The following is a 19072-nucleotide window of genomic DNA, read 5'->3' as shown; positions in this document are numbered from 1 at the left end:
AAACCAACCCGTCATATCAGTCACAGTCGTGTGGCAGACCCTGTCACTGAAATGATGGGTTGGTTAAAGTGTGCATGTCCTGTTTTGTTTATACAACATAAGGGTGGGTGGGAGGGCCCAAGGACAATTCCATCTTGCACCTCTTTTTTCTTTTCTTTTTCTTTGCGTCATGTGCTGTTTGGGGAGGGTTTTTTGGAAGGGACATCCTGCGTGACACTGCAGTGCCACTCCTAGATGGGCCCGGTGTTTGTGTCGGCCACTAGGGTCGCTTATCTTACTCACACAGCTACCTCATTGCGCCTCTTTTTTTCTTTGCGTCATGTGCTGTTTGGGGAGGGTTTTTTGGAAGGGACATCCTGCGTGACACTGCAGTGACACTCCTAGATGGGCCCGGTGTTTGTGTCGGCCACTAGGGTCGCTTATCTTACTCACACAGCTACCTCATTGCGCCTCTTTTTTTCTTTGCGTCATGTGCTGTTTGGGGTGGGTTTTTTGGAAGGGACATCCTGCGTGACACTGCAGTGCCACTCCTAGATGGGCCCGGTGTTTGTGTCGGCCACTAGGGTCGCTAATCTTACTCACACAGCTACCTCATTGCGCCTCTTTTTTTCTTTGCGTCATGTGCTGTTTGGGGAGGGTTTTTTGGAAGGGCCATCCTGCGTGACACTGCAGTGCCACTCCTAGATGGGCCCGGTGTTTGTGTCGGCCACTAGGGTCGCTTATCTTACTCACACAGCGACCTCGGTGCAAATTTTAGGACTAAAAATAATATTGTGAGGTGTGAGGTATTCAGAATAGACTGAAAATGAGTGGAAATTATGGTTTTTGAGGTTAATAATACTTTGGGATCAAAATGACCGCCAAATTCTATGATTTAAGCTGTTTTTTAGGTTTTTTGGAAAAAAACACCCGAATCCGACAAAAAAAATTCGGTGAGGTTTTGCCAAAACGCGGTCGAACCCAAAACACGGCCGCGGAACCGAACCCAAAACCCGAAAAATTTCCGGCGCTCATCTCTACCCTTTGGTTCATATATTGTGTGTAAATATGGCTCTGGTACTAGTCAGTGCCTCCTGTGCCATTTACCTCACCACACATCATACTTCCCAGAGAGAGCTGCCAGAAAGTAGGTAGAGAGTTGCCAGGACGGCTCAGTGGAGGGGCTGGGCTGGACAATGACGAGAGGAGGGGGCGGGGAGGAGGTGGAATGGGGTGTGGCAGAGGAGGGGCAGAGGCTGAATGAGGGCGGGGTTATAGCGTCACAACATCTAAATCATGCTATAACCGGCATTTTACAGCAGGGGGCGTGACTATGATGACGCGATTCAACAAGAATCACGTCATCTACTGTCCGGACCGCCCACTTTACTCTCAAAGTGGGCGGCCGTGCAGGGTGGAACTGAAAAACCGGGAGACTTGTCTGCTCTTCCGTGGGGCCGGGAGGGTCACCCAATTTTCGGGAGCCTCCCAGCCATTCCGGGAGAGTAGGCAAGTATGCCACACATCCCTTCTTTGCAAGAGGTCCCGCCTCCTCTCTGCATATCCCCCTTTCCCCCTCTCCGTGACTCAGACCCCTTCCCATACTTACCTCGGCAACCGGTCCTCTTCTCCTAAGGTGTCCTATCTCCCTCTCAGTGGCAGCTCTTGGGGTGTACGCACTGTGGAAACGGGACAGCCTTACACGATTATTATGTAGATGCCTAATATGAGTAACAAAAAAACAAAAAAAACTACTCGTAGCAGCCTTAAGAGTAAATTGTGGCCTGAGTCAAGGAAAAACACTTCGGCCAAAATACTGCAAATATGCATAAAATTGAGACTAAACTAGTCATCTAGACTAGAGCACAAAACTATGGTGGTAATCCATAGCCATGAAGGGGCCTAATTCAGACCTGATCTCTCCTCTGCTGTGATCAGATACCGCCGCCCATATTGAGTGAACACCCGCCCCGCGCAAGTGTGCGAATGCATGCGCACGCCAGGGACGTGCAGTCAGGGGAGGCAGTGCCTCCCCTGTTATCAATGATTAAAATTATACAAAAAGATACATATGACACATTCAGTGTCATATGTATCTTCTTTATATTATTCTATTAATTTTAGATTATTAAACTAGTTTGGGAGGCACTGATAGCTAGTGCCTCCCGCTGACAGTGGGAACGGGGACAGAGCGGAGGGCGGGGCCAAACACTGGGCTGTAAAAGCCCATGTAAAAAAACACTAAAAGCGGCACTTCTACAAGTGCCTCGCTGGCATGGGCATGTGATTGGACAGCGGATCCAGTGCTGGATCCGCTGGTCCAATCACACAGTGGGACAAGGAAGGGACTCAGAGCTCTCCCTTCCGCCACGGAGTACCTGGTGATCTGCAGCTGGAAGAACCGGCACCCAGAGCCGGCCCTAGATTCATCTAGGTGCTGGCTCAGCAACCACTACTGCTCTGTGGGGCACCCGATGTTCGGCGCCGCTGGCGGCTCTGCTCTTGCATATCTGAGCAGAGCCGCCTGCTGTAGCGCCAGAGACGGAGCGGAGTGTGTGTGTGCAATCCGGATGCGGGTAGCCACCGCCGGAAGGTCCCTGCCGTCAATCACCGTAGTGTTGTGGGCTTCCTGACCACCGGCCCTAGCCACGGCTTTGCTCGCTACCCGCCTCCTCCTCTTGAGATGAGTGACATTCCATCTGTGCGCTTCAGGGTCGCGCTACCCGATGACCCTCCAAACTACAGGCTGCCATCCCGGAGCTGCCTGCCGAGACCATCCCGACCACAGGCTGCCGAGCTGGAACTGCCTGCAGCAGCACCCAGCCAGCGTCCAGTTCACCCCCGTGCAAAGAGCTGGACACGGTCACGTGGGTTCGGGGCATCAGCGCCTAGCAGTCATTTTCCTCCAGGTGAGATGTGAGCAGAGTTGGGAGAGCACCGGGAATAGGCCAGCGCTATCACTCCTCTCTCCCGTCCCTATCCACTCTGACCTTGCCCTGTCACCATATTGTGTTTCTGTCACTCCTCTCTCCTGTCCCTTCTGTTCTGTCCCTGCCCCATCTGTCCTGGTCCTGACACCTGTGTTCTAGCCCTGTCCATGTCACCTCTATTCTGCCTTGCCTTTTGTTCTGCCATCACTGTCCCATCCCTGTCACCTCTTTCCTGCCCTGTCACCTCTGCCGTGGTCCTGTCCACTCTGACCTTGCCCTGTCACCATATTGTGTTTCTATTACTCCTCTCTCCTGTCCCTTCTGTTCTGTCCTGTCCCTGCCCCATCTGTCCTGGTCCTGACACCTGTGTTCTAGCCCTGTCCATGTCACCTCTATCCTGCCTTGCCTTTTGTTCTGCCATCACTGTCTCATCCCTGTCACCTCTTTCCTGCCCTGTCCCCTCTGTCCTGTCCCCTCTGTCCTGTCCCTGTCACCCCGCTCTCCTGTCCCCCCTGTCCTGGTCCTATGACCTCTGCCCTATCACTGTCCTGTTCCCTCAGTCCTATCGCCTTTGTACTGTCCTCACTGTATCGTCCCAGTCCCCACTGTCATATCCCTGCCCCCTCTGTCTCAGCGCTATCACCTCTCTGCCCTGTCCCTATCCTCTCTGACCTTGCCCTGTCACCTCTGTTGTGTTCCTGTCACTCCTCTCTCCTGCCCCATCTGTCTTGGTCCCTCTCCCAGTCGTCCACTATCTCCCTTGGGAGGAGGGGGAGGGGCACCAGGCAGAATCTTGCCTAGGGCATCAAATTGGCTGGGGCCGGCTCTGCCGGGGCCTCAAGTGTGGGACCCTTTCGGTAGCTCCTCGCTCTGTTTACCGCCTGCACACCCCGGCTGAGTTGCGGCTCCTGGCAGTGGCAAGCTTTGTCCTATCCCCCTGCTGCGGGCTCCACCGGCCGCTCTGCTCGTTAGCAGTACTCAATATCAGGTACGTACAATCTCTCTCTCTCTCTCTCTCTCCTCTTTTTACCCCTCTGGGTTAGAAGAGGACCAAGCTTCACTGGATTGTTTGTAATTATCATTTTAATTTTTACAGGTACCCCTATTGGATTCTACTGGACAAGTGGACGTGATCGGCGTGGGATGTAGGTAAGTATGTGTGAGTGTGTAACTGTGTTTTAATAAATTTTTACTTTCAAGGTGTGTGTGTTGTGTTTTTATTTGGGTATTTTTGTTGTTGTAGAACTACAGGTAACAGCTGGCCCGTTATTTCCCTGCATGCTGGTACTTGAGGTTCTCCAAGTACCAGCAAGCGGGGGAGGCTTGCTGGGCCTTGTAGTTCCACAACAAAAACCAATATTCTTTTTTTTTTTTACACACTTATGGCTATCAGCCCGGCACTCACCGCCCAGGGGTGCTGGGGACAGCCTCGGGCTTCACCCCTGGCCCTTGGGTGCCTGGAGGGGGAAGGGGCCTTAATTTAAGGGGTCCCCACTCCTCCAGGGAACCCCGGCCAGGGGTGACTAGTTGGGAGGGGGGGTAATGCCACGGCCGCAGGGCCCTACATAAATGTGTCCCCCGGCTGTGGCATCATGTCCTTGGCTAGTGGAGCCCGGTGCTGGTGTTAAAAATACGGGGGACCCCTACATCTTTTGTCCCCCGTATTTTTGGAACCAGGACCGGACTAAGAGCCTGGTACTGGTAGTCTAAATACGGGGAACACCTGTCCAATTTTTCCCCCAGTATTTAAACAACCAGGACCGGCTCAAAGAGCCCGAGGATGGTTATACTTAGGAGGGGGGACATCACACATTTTTTTTTTATTTTGTAACCAATTCAGACCCTTCTCCACTAAGTTAATGGAAGCCCTGGACAACAAAATTGCATTCATGTCCTCCTCCCACTCCCTTCCCAGTCCCAAATACTAATTTCAATTTTTTATTTTTTTTTATAAAAATGTACAATATATCACAAGTATGATGGGCAGGCAGGCAGCGGGCATTGGCGGCATCGGACTGAGATGCAAATTAGTGGCGGAGGGCTGGGTCAGTTGATGTTGGGCGAGTTTGTAAGTCATTTGCGGTGGCAACGGGCAGCGGCTCAGAGGCAGTAGCGGGCATTGGCTCGGCGGCGGTAGGGGTCTTCGGCAGGATTCTGCGGACATTATGGCTGTAGTGCCTCACCAGCTACTGACCTCACTACACGCCACTGGCGTACGCCGTGCGAAAACTTTGCCAGACAGCAGAAATCTGCAAATCCTATCGCAACTTACTCACCCTCAAATGATTTTTCCATTCTGTGCAGTCTGTGCGTAGCCCAGGACCTACTCCTACAGTGCGATACAAACAGGCTGATCGGGGCCGGAGATGACGTCACACACCCGACCTGAAAACGCTTGGGAACGCCTTTGTTTTTCCTGACACTCCCTGAAAACGGCCAGTTGCCACCCACAACCGTCCGCGTCCTGTCAATAACCTTGCGTATGCCTAGCAATCAAACAAATCACAGGACTCTCTGGCAGTTTTGCCTTACGTATGCGCACTACGATGCATATGCATGTGCAGTCTATCAATAATCGTCCGTTGTGCGAATTTGCACAACAGCGACCAAGTCTGAATTAGGCCCCAAGTTTGTATAATTTGAACATGACAAATGTAGGGAAGTTCTAATCTACAAAAATGATTGTAGGCATTACACATGGAGCACCAAATGCCAAGTCTGCCAGACAATGGTGTAAAATCCTATGCCCGAAAGTGGAATCGGGTGAATATTCTACAGAACAGCTTTAAAAAATGAGGTTTCTTTGCCATCTTTTACTTATCTGACCTCAAAACATCCCTGTCATTTATAATTATAATCATTGCACAATACAACACATTGCTAGTGGCGGGGTATGTATCCAACGTCATTGGGGCTCCGTTGTGACATCAATGCAGACACAATCATATCATAAGGGTCTGAAAAAGGACAGATGCCAAGGAAAGAAGTTCAGAAAGCTCCCTAGGCTTGCTTATAGCCTGCACAGGGGAATACAAATCTATATAAAGCATATACTGTACATTCCCTAGTTGAGGTTGCAGAGTCTGTACATGAATGTATAATATACTTCAGGGAAACACTGACTTGTGACGCTCATGTTGCAGCAGCCCAAAGTCACCAAGCAGTAGTTTAATGCATGACTGGTTACTGGATGAGACACTGTCACCATCCAATGAAATATTAACCTGCATCAGTTACATTATGGGGCATAGTTATTCATACCTCCCAACATGACCATCTCCAGGAGGGACAAAATGCTCTGCTTCTGGAGTTTTCTCTTAATTTAGGATTGCCGGCACCTGTTTTGAACAGGTTAATGGATAAGAAAGGTGTTTCAGCACCGGTGATGGCAATCGCACATTAAGATAAAAGTCCAGAAACAGAGCATTTTGTACCTAGTGGGGCGGGTCATGTTGGAGGGTATGATTATCTGGAATTAGTCCAGATAAATCTAATTTCTTGTCACCAACTATTGCTGCAATAAGAAATGAAAAATCACTGAGATGTGACAACATTACATACAGGGACAGGGGATCAATAGGAGCACGTCTCTGTGATGTGTTAGAAGTAAAGTGATTGCTAATGCGTTTAATGGGTTTGTGAGCTGGCCTCAATACTGTACATGCCCGGTCATCAGGACACGCATGTGTGAGCGAAGAGCGCTAATCCTGGAGACCTTTTGTGGAGTCAATAGGTTAAAATGGCTAACTCCCTCTGATATTTAATCAGCTTCCATGGGGGCTGCTTTTGGAGTCAAAAAATGGGGTCCACAACGCATGTCTCCAATAATTGCTGGGGGCCCCCATACGGGTTTAGTATGAAATACCTACAATCATAATCCCGACGGTCAAAATCCCGACAAGATCAACATCCCAACATTTAAAATACCGAAAAGGTCAAAATACAGACATTTAAAAAGTCGACAGGTCAAAGGAATCGACACAAGTTTTTCATTGTTTTTTTGTGTATATGTTGACATGGACACCGTATAAGTGTACCCCATCCCCTCGCATAGCTTGCTGCGCTCGCCATGCCTCAGGTCCACTGGGATGGTAAAGTATGAACAAGTCGGTTTCAATGAAAAAATCATGGAAAACTCATGTTGACTTTTGGACCTATCGACATTTTAAATGTCGGAATTTTGACCTTGTCGGTATTTTAAATGTCTGTATTTTGACCTTGTCGGGATTTTGACCGTCAGTCAATGGTTGTCAGTATTTTGACCGTCTGGATTTTGATTGTAGGTAAATTATGCGCATCCCCCCCATACATACAAACATCCTGGTGATGCTTAATATTTGCAGGTAGTCCCTGAAAATGGGTGTTTTCCGGGTATCTGAAATATTATATATGTGAAGCAGCTGCTACATCACACAATAATGATTTTGAAACTCAGATCTGTGAATATAACTATACCTATCCTGTCATAGGAATATTTTTCTACATATTCAGCTTTACTAAAAGAATGATTTACTAAACATACATTTAGCACTAGCCATCTTTCTGTATTTAAAAGGAACACAAAATATAATTTTGCTCCTCCGCTCTTACCCGAGCTTGTAGAACTGTAGAGTTTGCATGCTCGGAGACAGATACTTACCACTGCCAGACAGACAACTAATGCTTCTCCATAACAGTCTGGAAAAGTTCTAGGCTTGTCATAATAGCCCTTTCATCCTGGACACCTATGATTTATACAGGTTTTGTGGCTGGATAACTTCAATCCAACATTACATCTGGTTTTAATCAGCCACAGAACCTGTGTACATCACAGGTGTCCCGAATTAAAGGGATATTATGGCAAGCCTAGCTTGAACATACGGAAAACTGCAATGTCAGCTGGATGCTGATTAGGAAACCAATGATTCAGACCCAGCTACCTCCAGATGGTGTCCTCATCATACTTGCCTACCTGACCCTCTCCATGAGGGAGAAAATGCTCTGTTCCTGGACTTTCCTGGTAATGTATGATTGCCATCACCTGTGGTGAAACACCTTTCTTATCAATTAACTAGCTCAACACAGGTGATGGCAATCATACATTACCAGGAAAGTCCAGGAACAGAGCATTTTCTCCCTCATGGAGAGGGTCAGGTAGGCAAGTATGGTCCTCATGCAGACCTGTTTAGACTCAAAATTATCCTTTGATTGAGGTTTGGCCATTCAGCATAGGATTTGTAACTATGGACCATTCTAGCCATCGCTCAATAGATTGATAGAAAGGGAATATTTGGGGCACTCCTGGCCCTGCCCCTATGTGCTGACTAATGGGGCAGATGTATTAAGCCTGGAGAAGTGATAAAGCAGTGATAAGTGCAAGGTGATAACGCACCAACCAATCAACTCCTAACTGACAATTTACATATTGGAGCTGATTGGCTGGTGCGTTATCACCTTGCACTAACCACTGCTTTATCACTTCTCCAGGCTTAATACATCTGAGTGAGTGGTTTGTGATCTGTCCGGTTAGGTAGTGCTAGTTGGAAAGAGAATGGATGGGTTGCACCATGCAGTAGTGGACTGGGTGAGGATCTGTACAAAACTTTGTCAATCCATGTTCTAAAGGTTTTCTATATTTTCAGAGAATCACTCACCCTAGTTAGTGGCTCCCCCACATTGCATTCAAGTGTTGGATTCTGCACTAGGAGTCACCATTAAATTACATCTCCACTTCTGAGTATTACTGACCAGACAATATGACAGTTTGGAATACATAATTGGAGATATGAAAATAACTGACCTCTTCTCATTGGAAAAAGGAACTGTGGCTGTCCACTGTGACAATATAGATTATTCCCCAAGTAATGCCTGCGAGTATTATGGCTATATTATGACTTTTTTCCATTGCTTATGTTCATGAAAGTTTTTCCCATGAAAACTCAATAAAAAACTACTCAGTTTAAAAAAGAAAATATAGATTATTCCCATATTCTCTAGACATGATACACATTGCCAGTATATAAAATCTCCCATGCTGATCTTTCCATTCAGAAAATTGCTATATTGCTCTCATTTAAGCTAAAGATGGGGGTGCAGTTGCATATCTCCTAACTTCTATGTGTCATGAAGAGGAACATCTGCGCGCCCATCCAAAAGGGGGGGTGTCCTATGGAAAGGGGGTGTGGCATCATGGGAGGGCCTGCGATCGTGAGCCATGCCCCCATTTTCGTCACTGAGGGGGCATGCCCAGCACTCTGTGAGCCGCCGGCACGCCCCCTCTCCTTGCGTCTATTCACCGCTGCTCGCAGCGAGTGCAGGAGCCTCCCAACTGGCCCCTCCCCCCTTCCCCCACCGCGGGACAATGCGGCTCGCTGGTGGGACAGCGGGACAATCCCAAATAAATGGGACTGTCCTGCGCAAATCAGGACAGTTGGGAGGTATGCAGTTGGGGCCCCATCTGATTCCAATGTGAGGGGTGGAGGCACTAACAAGGATTAGAGCTTCGTCAATAGTTACAAAATAGTTTGGGCATCGTGGCAGACACAGAAAAGCTGCACTTCTCATATTTAATCACTGGTGCAGATATGGTTATTTATATTAGGACTATAAAGAATTATTGGGATTCAGTATGCTTTACACACTATGGGTGTCAGTGTCCCGACCGTCGGGATCCCAACAGCTGGCAAATTAACTGCATCCCAGATTTATTGCATGTGATGCATTACCACTACATACAGTGAGTTTCAGTATACAGAAATAACTTACACGTAAGTAGCAATAACAATCCTATGATAGTATTACATTTACACTATGTACGTGACATTCTATCATCTGGTGGACCTTTAGGATTGTGATAAGTGGCCCTGTGGCATTATCTGCACAAGCATGCCATCTCTGTAGAACCACACCCTGTGCAGGACACAGCAACAGACTCCTGATTAGGAGACATTACTCAGGGCTAAATAACGGCACTATATTAAAATGGTGTCTCGTTTCCAATGTACTTTCTAACCATCATCAGCCATTCTAAGATTCACTGCAATATCCACAGCTGCAGCTCGGACACATATATAACACATAAAATGACCTTCTGAGCCTTCAGAAGCTCCTCTCTTAGGATTTCCGAGCCCTTTTCTCTGATTTCCACCGAGGAGCTGCGTAAGCGTGACAAATCGTACGAAGGTGTCTCAGTAGAATGCTCAGTCATGGGTCTTGAAGTTTCAGGTCTGGGGGAAGTAGACCAATCCTCAAATGAAGGAGAGTGGTGGAGTTGGGGACCCCCATCTAACAGAGGGTTCTGCCTGTGGTAAAAAATAGAACAAATGTCAGTCTCGAGGGAACTATATAACATAGAAAAGAAAGCTAATATCACTGAGCCAGGAAGTGGTCCTTTCCTGGCATTCACACAACAGGAGCAACGGATCGACATCCTCAATCAATGAAAAACACACATTGCTTAGAAATCTGTTCCACATTTGGGTCAGTCTACTGTTATTCTCCTTACTGTACTAGAGTGACAACAGTATTCTAGAACGGGTGTAGTATGTGTTACCGGCGCCGGAATCCCGACCGCCGGCATACCGACAGCTGGGCGAGTGCAAATGAGCCCCTTGCGGGCTCGCTGTGCACGCCACGCTATCTATTCTGCCTCCAGGGAGGTCGTGGACCCCCAAGAGGGAGAAGAACTGTCGGTATGCCGGCGGTCGGGATTCCGGCACCGGTATGCTGATCGCCGGGAGCCTGACCGCCGGCAAAGTGAAGACCACCCTTCTAGAACAGAACGTTTCCAAGTTACAGTATGTCATTAGTAAGTGTCCAGTAATACCCCTTTTCCTCTAGAGTAGCACGGGTCGCAGCCGTGTCGCCTGACACGGCTGCGACCCGTGCTACAGCCCCCTGCAGACAGCGCTCACCAACCCGGCAATTGCCGGGTTGGTGACGCGCTAGTGACGCGGCAGGGGTGGCGCTGGGAGATCACATGATCTCCCAGCGCCGCCCTCCCTATGCACTGTGAATGGGAGCCGTGTCGCCTCGACACGGCTCCAGTTCACACTAGACAGCTAGCCGGGTTGAACACGTGTTCAACCCGGCTAGCTACCAGGGTAGGATTCCCGGATCACTTGATCCGGGAATTTGCCGGGGAACCCGTTTCCACTAGGGAAAAACACGGGTAAATGCGCGCCCCCGCGCATTTACCCGTGTTTTAAGGAGCTAGTGGAAAAGGGGTATAAGTGACAACCTAGCTAAATTATACATAGCTATATAAATGAATCTAAGAAAACCTGCCAGTTCTGCTATTGTGCAACTGTAAATATGAAGAGGGGCTTGCTGGGATTTGTAGTTCTACAACACCTAAATCTCCACATTTTTTTCTACCCCTAGTGCAGTGGTTCCCAAACCGGTTGCCGTGGCACCCTGGGTTGCTTCAGGTAGGCTGACCATATTTTCACTTTAACCTGGGACACTCATGAATTACACAGGTTCTGCGGCTGCTTTAAACCAGGTGAAATGCAGGCTTGTAGTCAGCCAACCACAGAACCTGTGTAATTCATGAGTGTCCCAGGTTAAAGGGATAATATGGTCAGCCTACCTCAGGGTACTTACAGAGGTGCCACGGGTTTATGATCCAGAACTGAATCAAATTATTTTGTTGTCAGTCTGATAGGCAAAACCAGAGCTGGTGGCTGCCAATCATAAAATATGTGGCCAGACAGAAGCAAATCGTGTCCACCACCACATAACTGCACCTAATGATGACAGGTAAGTACAATTTACTTAATGTATTCAATTTTGCTGAATTTGTCAATGAGAAACTTTTGGCCTGGGAGGGCTGTGAAAAAAATGATACTAGAGTGATTCATGAAATTTTGGGAACCACCTAATCTTTACTGATCCAAAGTACAAAATCCATCGGCGTTAATGCAGTGATTAATCAAAGTGTGGCTGTGAAGAATGCACTACGACCTATATGGCTGTAAACTGCAAAGCTAACTCCATCACACTGTGTCCCATTATACAGTTCCGGAGCACTGTAAATAATTAAACTTATTAACACAGTTCTAAGTGCTCGTCCATGTCAAAATGTTCCCCATTAAGTAAGGAATCTACATCACTCTAATGTATACATCTTCCAATATTGATTTATTATTTAATCACATATACATTACAGTGCAGGACACCCTATATTTCACTAGCTGGGCACACAATAATCTGATCTTACCCTGCTCTCCACATTCCACCCGCCGGTCACTCTCTCCTCCAGGCTGTCTCAGGGAGGGGACATCCAGAAAGGACAGTAAGGCTGAATAGAGGCGAATCATAGAAGAGGGGGGTGGAAGAGCAAGAAATGCAGCCAAAATAGGCGGATGCTTCCAACACAGAAAATAAGTAAGATACAAATGTTGTACCGTAGAGTTTCAGTGCATCCCACACAAGTATGTGTGGCTCTCTCCTGCCTGTCACTTCCTCTCACCCCTCCTTCTCTGCGGCACAGAGAGGAAACACTTCCAGCTGCAGGGAGTGAGAGGACAGGGAAGAGGCAAGAGCAAGAGGGGGCTACAGATTAGTGTCAGGAAATAAAAGGGGGTTAAAACAACAGTGAAAACAGATGGGCAAAGCTGAAAATAAAACAATTCCATATATCTGCATGTATCTGTAAAAATGTGCACTGTTGTTATTGTGCTCAAATACACCTGTATATTTAAATAGGTATATATATCATTATCTTTACTTAATGTTCAGTTAACTGTGTATGTGCCCCTAAACCACATACACATGGATTTTGTCACATGACCTCCATCTGTTTCCCATTGCAGCTGTGTACAGCCCTTATTACGTCACGTGATTATCATGTGATACACCCAAGGGATGTTTTTCATTTAAGTGAATGTAAATCTCCAGTTCCTTTTATGAAAGCTGGTGGAAAAGACTTTCCCTGAAAGCATGCTGCTCTGAGGGAACTCCTCAAACAAAGGTGTAATTATAGATAGAGCAGACCATGCCACTGCTGTGTGGCCCTGCAGCAACAGCAACTTGGGGCCCCATGCCAGCAAAACATTGGGCCTATTTATTAAACCACATTTGTTATCCAGGAAATTTACAGGTACAGCAGTCGGGATCCGGTCTCTAAGTCGACAGTAACTAGGTCGACAATGTCTAGGTCGACCACTATTGGTCAACAGTAACTAGGTCGACAGGGTGTCTAGGTCAACAGGGTCTTTAGGTCGACATGTTCTAGGTCGACAGGTCAAAAGGTCGACATGAGTTTTTCACAATTTTTTTCTTTTTTTTTTACCTTTTCGTACTTAACGATCCATGTGGACTACGATTGGAACGGTAATCTTGCCCGAAGCATGGCGAGCAAAGCGGTGCACTAATTGGGGTTCCCGGTCACTCTACGAAGAAAACGACAGCAAAATAACATAAAAAACTCATGTCGACCTTTTGACCTGTCGACCTAGAACATGTCGACCTAATGACCCTGTCGACCTAGACACCCTGTCAACCTAGTTACTGTCGACCAATAGTGGTTGACCAAGACATTGTCGACCTAGTTGCTGTCGACCTTCCATACCACACCCAAAGCAGTCACTGTAAATCTCCATGGGGTTTGCAATCTACACCAATCTATTATGTCTTTAATGATAAATTGCCCGTTTCATTAATCTGTTATAGATGCAAATAGAGGCAATAAAAGGCAATGGGGGTCATTCCGACTTGATCGCTCGCTAGCACTGGGGAGTGTATTTTAGCTTAGCAGAAGTGCGAACGCTTGTGCAGCCGAGCTCTGCAAAAAGAGTTTGTGCAGTTTCTGAGTAGCTCTGAACCTACTCAGCGCTTGCGATCACTTCAGCCTATTCGTGTCCGGATTTGACGGCATACACCCGCCCAGCGAACGCCCAGCCACGCCTGCGTTTTTTCAGACACGCCTGCTTTTTTGCAAACACTCCCTGAAAACGGTCAGTTGACACCCAGAAACGCCCCCTTCCTGTCAATCTTCTTTCGGCCATCAGTGTGAAGGAAAACTTTGCTAGAACCTGAGCACAAACACAAAGAGCTTTGAACCCGTATGTCACGCGTGCGCATTGCGGGCCATACGTATGCACATAAATGCCGTTTTTCAACTCGGAATGACCCCCGATAAAAGATATAAATTTGTGGGGCAAAAAGGACAGACCTTTAAATAAATAAATCCAAGTAACTTTTTAAAGCATTTCATGAGTCCAATGGGAATCCATATGATTTACTGGTGGGCGGGATGCCAGCTGTCCACATCCCAACAACAGCACACTGCCCACCAGAATGCCGTTTGCGGGGCGAGCGCAAAGAGTTCTCTGCGGGCACGCTGCGCTGTGGGCTCGGTGGCTCACTGAGCTCGCCACAAGTTATATTCCCACTCAAAGGGTGTCATGGGAATAGTCCTGTTTTGCCGGAATTTCCGGCTGGCGGCATTGTCAGCTGTCGAGATTCTGGCATCGCTATCCTGACCGTCGGGATCCCGACAGCCAGCAAATTGAACGGATCCCATCTAATAAATTTGGAGTTACCTGCTCAGACATTTTAATCCAGACTGACAAGGAGCATACATTTTGCATGGGCTGGCAACTTTCAGCCTTGGGGGCAAACACTAGCAAGTGGCCCTGGTGTAGGGATGGCCATTGACCATCGATAGCTGCCAAACATCAATTGCTAACTAAGTTAGCAAGATCTATTTGCTGAAGAAAAGACACTGATATTTTGCAGGATTTGTTTGTGTATTGTGTTTTACAATAGGTTCTATATACTGTAAATACAGGGCCGGTGCTAGGATTTTCGGCGCCCCCTGCAAACTATAAATTTACCCCCTTCCATACTTTACAAAGGGATGACCAAAATGGGTGTGGTCTCACAAGGAAGGGGGGTGGTGTAACAATAGTACTCCCATTTCAAATGATGCCACACAGTAGAACAAGGTAGCTAATGTCATCATCAGATGGCATAAGCCATAGTAGCCTAAGCCTACAATGCTACACTTTGTAAAATTTATTTGAAGAGGGAACTGTACGATCCCTTGCCAGCAATGGCCGCATACAGAAGTGCAGCACAGATGTATACCTATGAGAAGTTCAGATTATTTCTAATAAATATTTAAAATGCCAGCGTTAATATATACTGCGGACGAAAGGCGCATCTTATTACCATATATGATAAAAGTGCGCTGTACATCGCAAACACTACATCCCTTAAGAGAAAACAAGCAATCGCACACAGTGGCTGAGGTCCAATGCTCAGAGATGTATATATTTGATATTAAAAGGGTATGCATACAATATAACACATGTACAGTGTATATATATGGTTTCAGTGTTACAATTACACTAGAAGCAGTTGTGGTTACAAAAAGTATCCATTACAGCCAGCATACTTCACCCAATTTGCTCAATGCACAGTCTGCTCCATCTCTCCCTTTCAGCAAGCAACAGCAACTAACAGCAGCAGAGAAACAGAATTTCTTGGGTGAGGTGAAATACCTATATACTGTGTATTTGGGGGAAGTACATGTCTGGGACTGAGTCTTCTGATATTGGTCCAGGGGAGGGAAATATCTCATTCATGAGGTGTTATTGGTCAGTTCATATGCAAGCAACGTCCAGCCTTGAAGATGACATCATAGGGATTAGCCATGCTGTCTTCTAAGAAGATTCTTTTGTTCTCATAGAATTGTGGCTTCATAGTCATACATTTAATCATAACTAACCGTTGCAATGTGCTACAATCTAACCACAGCTATCAAATTAACACACTCATTCCCTTGATCATTTTGACACCAAGCATGACATGTTTATCTTGTTCCATTCCAATAATACATATATCTATATATATGATGTTATAACTCTCTTATATAAATACATTATAATGTCTGGTGCTTGACATGTTTAGTTTATGTGTTGTATGAAATATGTGTTGAATATATCTTTGTGGCTTGTCTGTGTGAATGTGTATGCTACCATATATCGCTGTGCGTTTGCATACATGCAGCATGCACAGCGACTCATCTGTTTGGAGTTTGTATTTGGTGTGTATGTAATATTTTGACTTCGACACCTACCAATATGACCCTCTCCAGGAGGGACAGAATGCTTTGCTCCTGGGCTTCCCTCTTAATTTATGATTGCCATCACCTGTGGTGAAACACCTTTCTTATCCATTAACCTGTTCAAAACAGGTGATGGCAATCATATATTGAAAAATAGTCCAGAAGTAGAGCATTCTGTCCCTCCTGGACAGGGTCATGTTGGGAGGTATGCAGATGGCTCCCGAACCTGGTAGTGAAGTGATCACATTAGTGATCAATTTACTTTTACACATCGCAGGAACCTTTTGGAGCCCCTGTCCTGGTGTGTGAACGGTAATGCATGATATTTACTGTAAGTTCTTACTGCTCCAATAAGCAGCAAAAGAAATTATTGTTTTAGCCAAGTCCCAATAATTAATAAATAGGCCCCTATGTATGTATATAATGTATGTATCCCATCCACCAAGATTTTTTGTACCAGGTACACATATCTGCTTGTGCTTGCCAGGCCAACAACCATTGACTGCTTGGAAACACATCTATCATCTAAAGCAGTGGTTCTCAAACTCGGTCCTCAGGACCCCACACAGTGCATGTTTTGGAGGTAACCCAGTAAGTGCACAGGTGTATTAATTACTTACTGACACATTGTAAAAGGACCGCAGGTGGAGCTAATTATGTTACTTGTGATTCTGTGAGGAGACCTGCAAAACATGCACCGTGTGGGGTCCTGAGGACCGAGTTTGAGAACCCGTGATCTAAAGTATGCACAGGCCTGTACCTGTAGAATCAGCAGACAACATATAAACAAACAGGATACAGTCAAAATGCCGCCGGACAGGATCCCAGCGTTCAGGAGGCATTTTACCAATGGCCGCCATACCGACACCCTCCCCTAATTCCCACTCGGTTGGTGGGTCCACACCACCAAACCGAGTGGGAATAGAACCTGTAGCAAGCAAAGCTCGCCACTGGGCCCGAAGTGTGGTGAGTGGATTCGCTGCCAATAATCCGGTAGACGGGATGCTGCTGTTGGTATACTGACAGTCGGCATCCCATCTGCTGGTATACCATACCAGAGCCAAACAAACACATACACATACTAAGTGATGAGACGCAGAGCATGTCATCACGTGTAGCTTATACACTGCAGCAAATCACCTCTCATGAATGGCCAACAACACCACACATTATTCAATCACTAGCCCCAGGGTGCCGCTCTAAAGCCGGCTACACATCAGACCGATGTGTAGCCAGATGATCCAGCGGCATAGACACTTGCCAATGCAGGGGGGTGATGGAGTGGTGGAGGACGCCATGCTGAATTTGGCAGCATGGCATTGTTAGTGACACCTCCTGGTTAACCCCACAGTAGAGCTAACAAGAAGATATCACTAACAACCACGGAAGAGTGCAAATACACACTGCCCGATATGCCCGATTTGTAGTTCTGATTTGCCCAGAAGCATGATGCACATTCAGGGATGGCTGTCAACCACATGATGCATACTTAGGGGTGGCTGTCACTCGCATGATGCACACTCAGGGGCTGCTGTCACTCACATGATGCATACTTAGAGGTGGCTGTCACTCGCATGATGCACACTCAGGGGCTGCTGTCACTCACATGATGCACACTCAAGGGCTGCTGTCACTCACATGATGCGCACTCAGGGGCTGCTGTCACTCACATGATGCGCACTCAGGGGCTGCTGTCACTCACATGATGCGCACTCAGGGGCTGCTGTCACTCACATGATGCGCACTCAGGGGCTGCTGTCACTCGCATGATGTGCACTCAGGGGCTGCTGTCACTCACATGATGCATACTTAGGGGTGGCTGTCACTCACATGATGCGCGCTCAGGGGGCTGCTGTCACTCACATGATGCACCCTCAGGGGCTGCTGTCACTCACATGATGCACACTCAGGGGCTGCTGTCACTCACATGATGCACACCCAGGGGCTGCTGTCACTCGCATGACACTCAAGGGCTACTGTCATTCACATGACACTCAGGGGAGGCTGTCACTTGCATGATGCACACTCATAGCATATGTCCCAACATTTTAAAGTCCTGGTGTGTGCTGAAGTAATTCGCCTGTGAAAGGGTTGTGACCATCTTGTACCCGCGAGAGTATGCTTCTGGGGCATGACCTTTTAGGGGCGTGATTGTGTGTCACTTGGGGTGCCCCTGTCACTGGATGTGATTTTGAATACAATTGGGCAGCAAAGAAATATTAACTACTGGATCTAAAACTCAATAATTATAAATGGCCTGAGACAAAACCTAGTACTTACACATATTGTCTCCTGTTCTCTGCTCCATGGAGGGAGCGATCTGAGTTTTGCGGCCCTGGAGAGCTGTTGCCTCCATCTGTAACAAGCTGAGCAGGTAGACAGTTGGCAGCAGTTGACCTGCGGGTCTGTTATCACTTGGAGTAGCCAGGGGGCAGCAATGAGAGTTGCAGGGAAAGGCAGCGCTATGTTTGGGCTCCCCAGAAAAATGGCATAAGCACCGACATAGGTGACTTCTCAAGCAGTCAATCTGCTTCCCTCCAACGCAGGCCAGCTTATGCAGAATTAATAGAAGAAGGGTAGGGACGGATCATTCCAGGTCTGATCCGCATGACCCTTGTATTAGGATGAAGATCAGCTGTGATATATCTCTGTGTGCAGGGGTGTAACTAGGACACATGGGGTGGGAGGTCAGAGGAACACATGGGGAAGGGGGTCAGAGGTACACTTTGGTAGGAGAACCAAAGGCAAGCATGGGGAGGGGGTCAGAGGGACACCTGGGGAGGGGGTCAGAGGCACACATGGGGCAGAGGGTCGGCGGCACATTTGGGAGTGGGATCAAGAGCACAATTTGGTAGGATGGTTTAGAGAAACTTGGGGTGGAGGGCTTAGAGGCACACTTGGGGAGGGATAAGGGAGGAAGCACACATAGGGTGGAGGGTCAGAGGCACATTTCGGAGTGGGATCAGAGGCACAATTGGAGAAAGGGGTTTAGGGATACACTTCGGGAGGGGAGTTTAGAGGAACTCTTGGGGAGGGGGGTTTAGAGGCGCACTTTGTGATAAGGGAACAGGCACACATGGGGTGGAGGTTCAGAGGCACATTTAATACT

General features: G+C 47.4%; 1 protein-coding gene across 5 annotated transcripts in view; it reads right to left on the bottom strand.

Moving 5' to 3' along the window:
• Positions 1-18380, bottom strand: part of RAB3IL1 (RAB3A interacting protein like 1) — an 89012-nt gene extending 70632 nt beyond the window's left edge. Inside the window, exons 1-2 of one of the 5 annotated variants that reach the window (XM_063944398.1) lie at positions 18244-18380; positions 9976-10189 (exon numbers count right to left, since the gene is read on the bottom strand). In XM_063944398.1, coding sequence (XP_063800468.1) covers positions 9976-10095 — 120 coding nt within the window. In that variant the 5' untranslated portion in view covers positions 10096-10189; positions 18244-18380. Of the gene's footprint in view, positions 1-9975; positions 10190-12108; positions 12681-18243 lie in introns of those variants that run through there. The other 4 variants (XM_063944396.1, XM_063944397.1, XM_063944399.1 and 1 more) reach the window with 4 other exon arrangements.
• Between the last annotated feature and the right edge of the window lie 692 nt (positions 18381-19072).

Source organism: Pseudophryne corroboree, chromosome 11 (assembly GCF_028390025.1).
Source record: "Pseudophryne corroboree isolate aPseCor3 chromosome 11, aPseCor3.hap2, whole genome shotgun sequence".
In the NCBI taxonomy this organism is placed as follows: domain Eukaryota; kingdom Metazoa; phylum Chordata; class Amphibia; order Anura; family Myobatrachidae; genus Pseudophryne; species Pseudophryne corroboree.
Note: the sequence above shows the minus strand (reverse complement) of the source record. Positions and strands in the feature narration are given on the sequence as shown.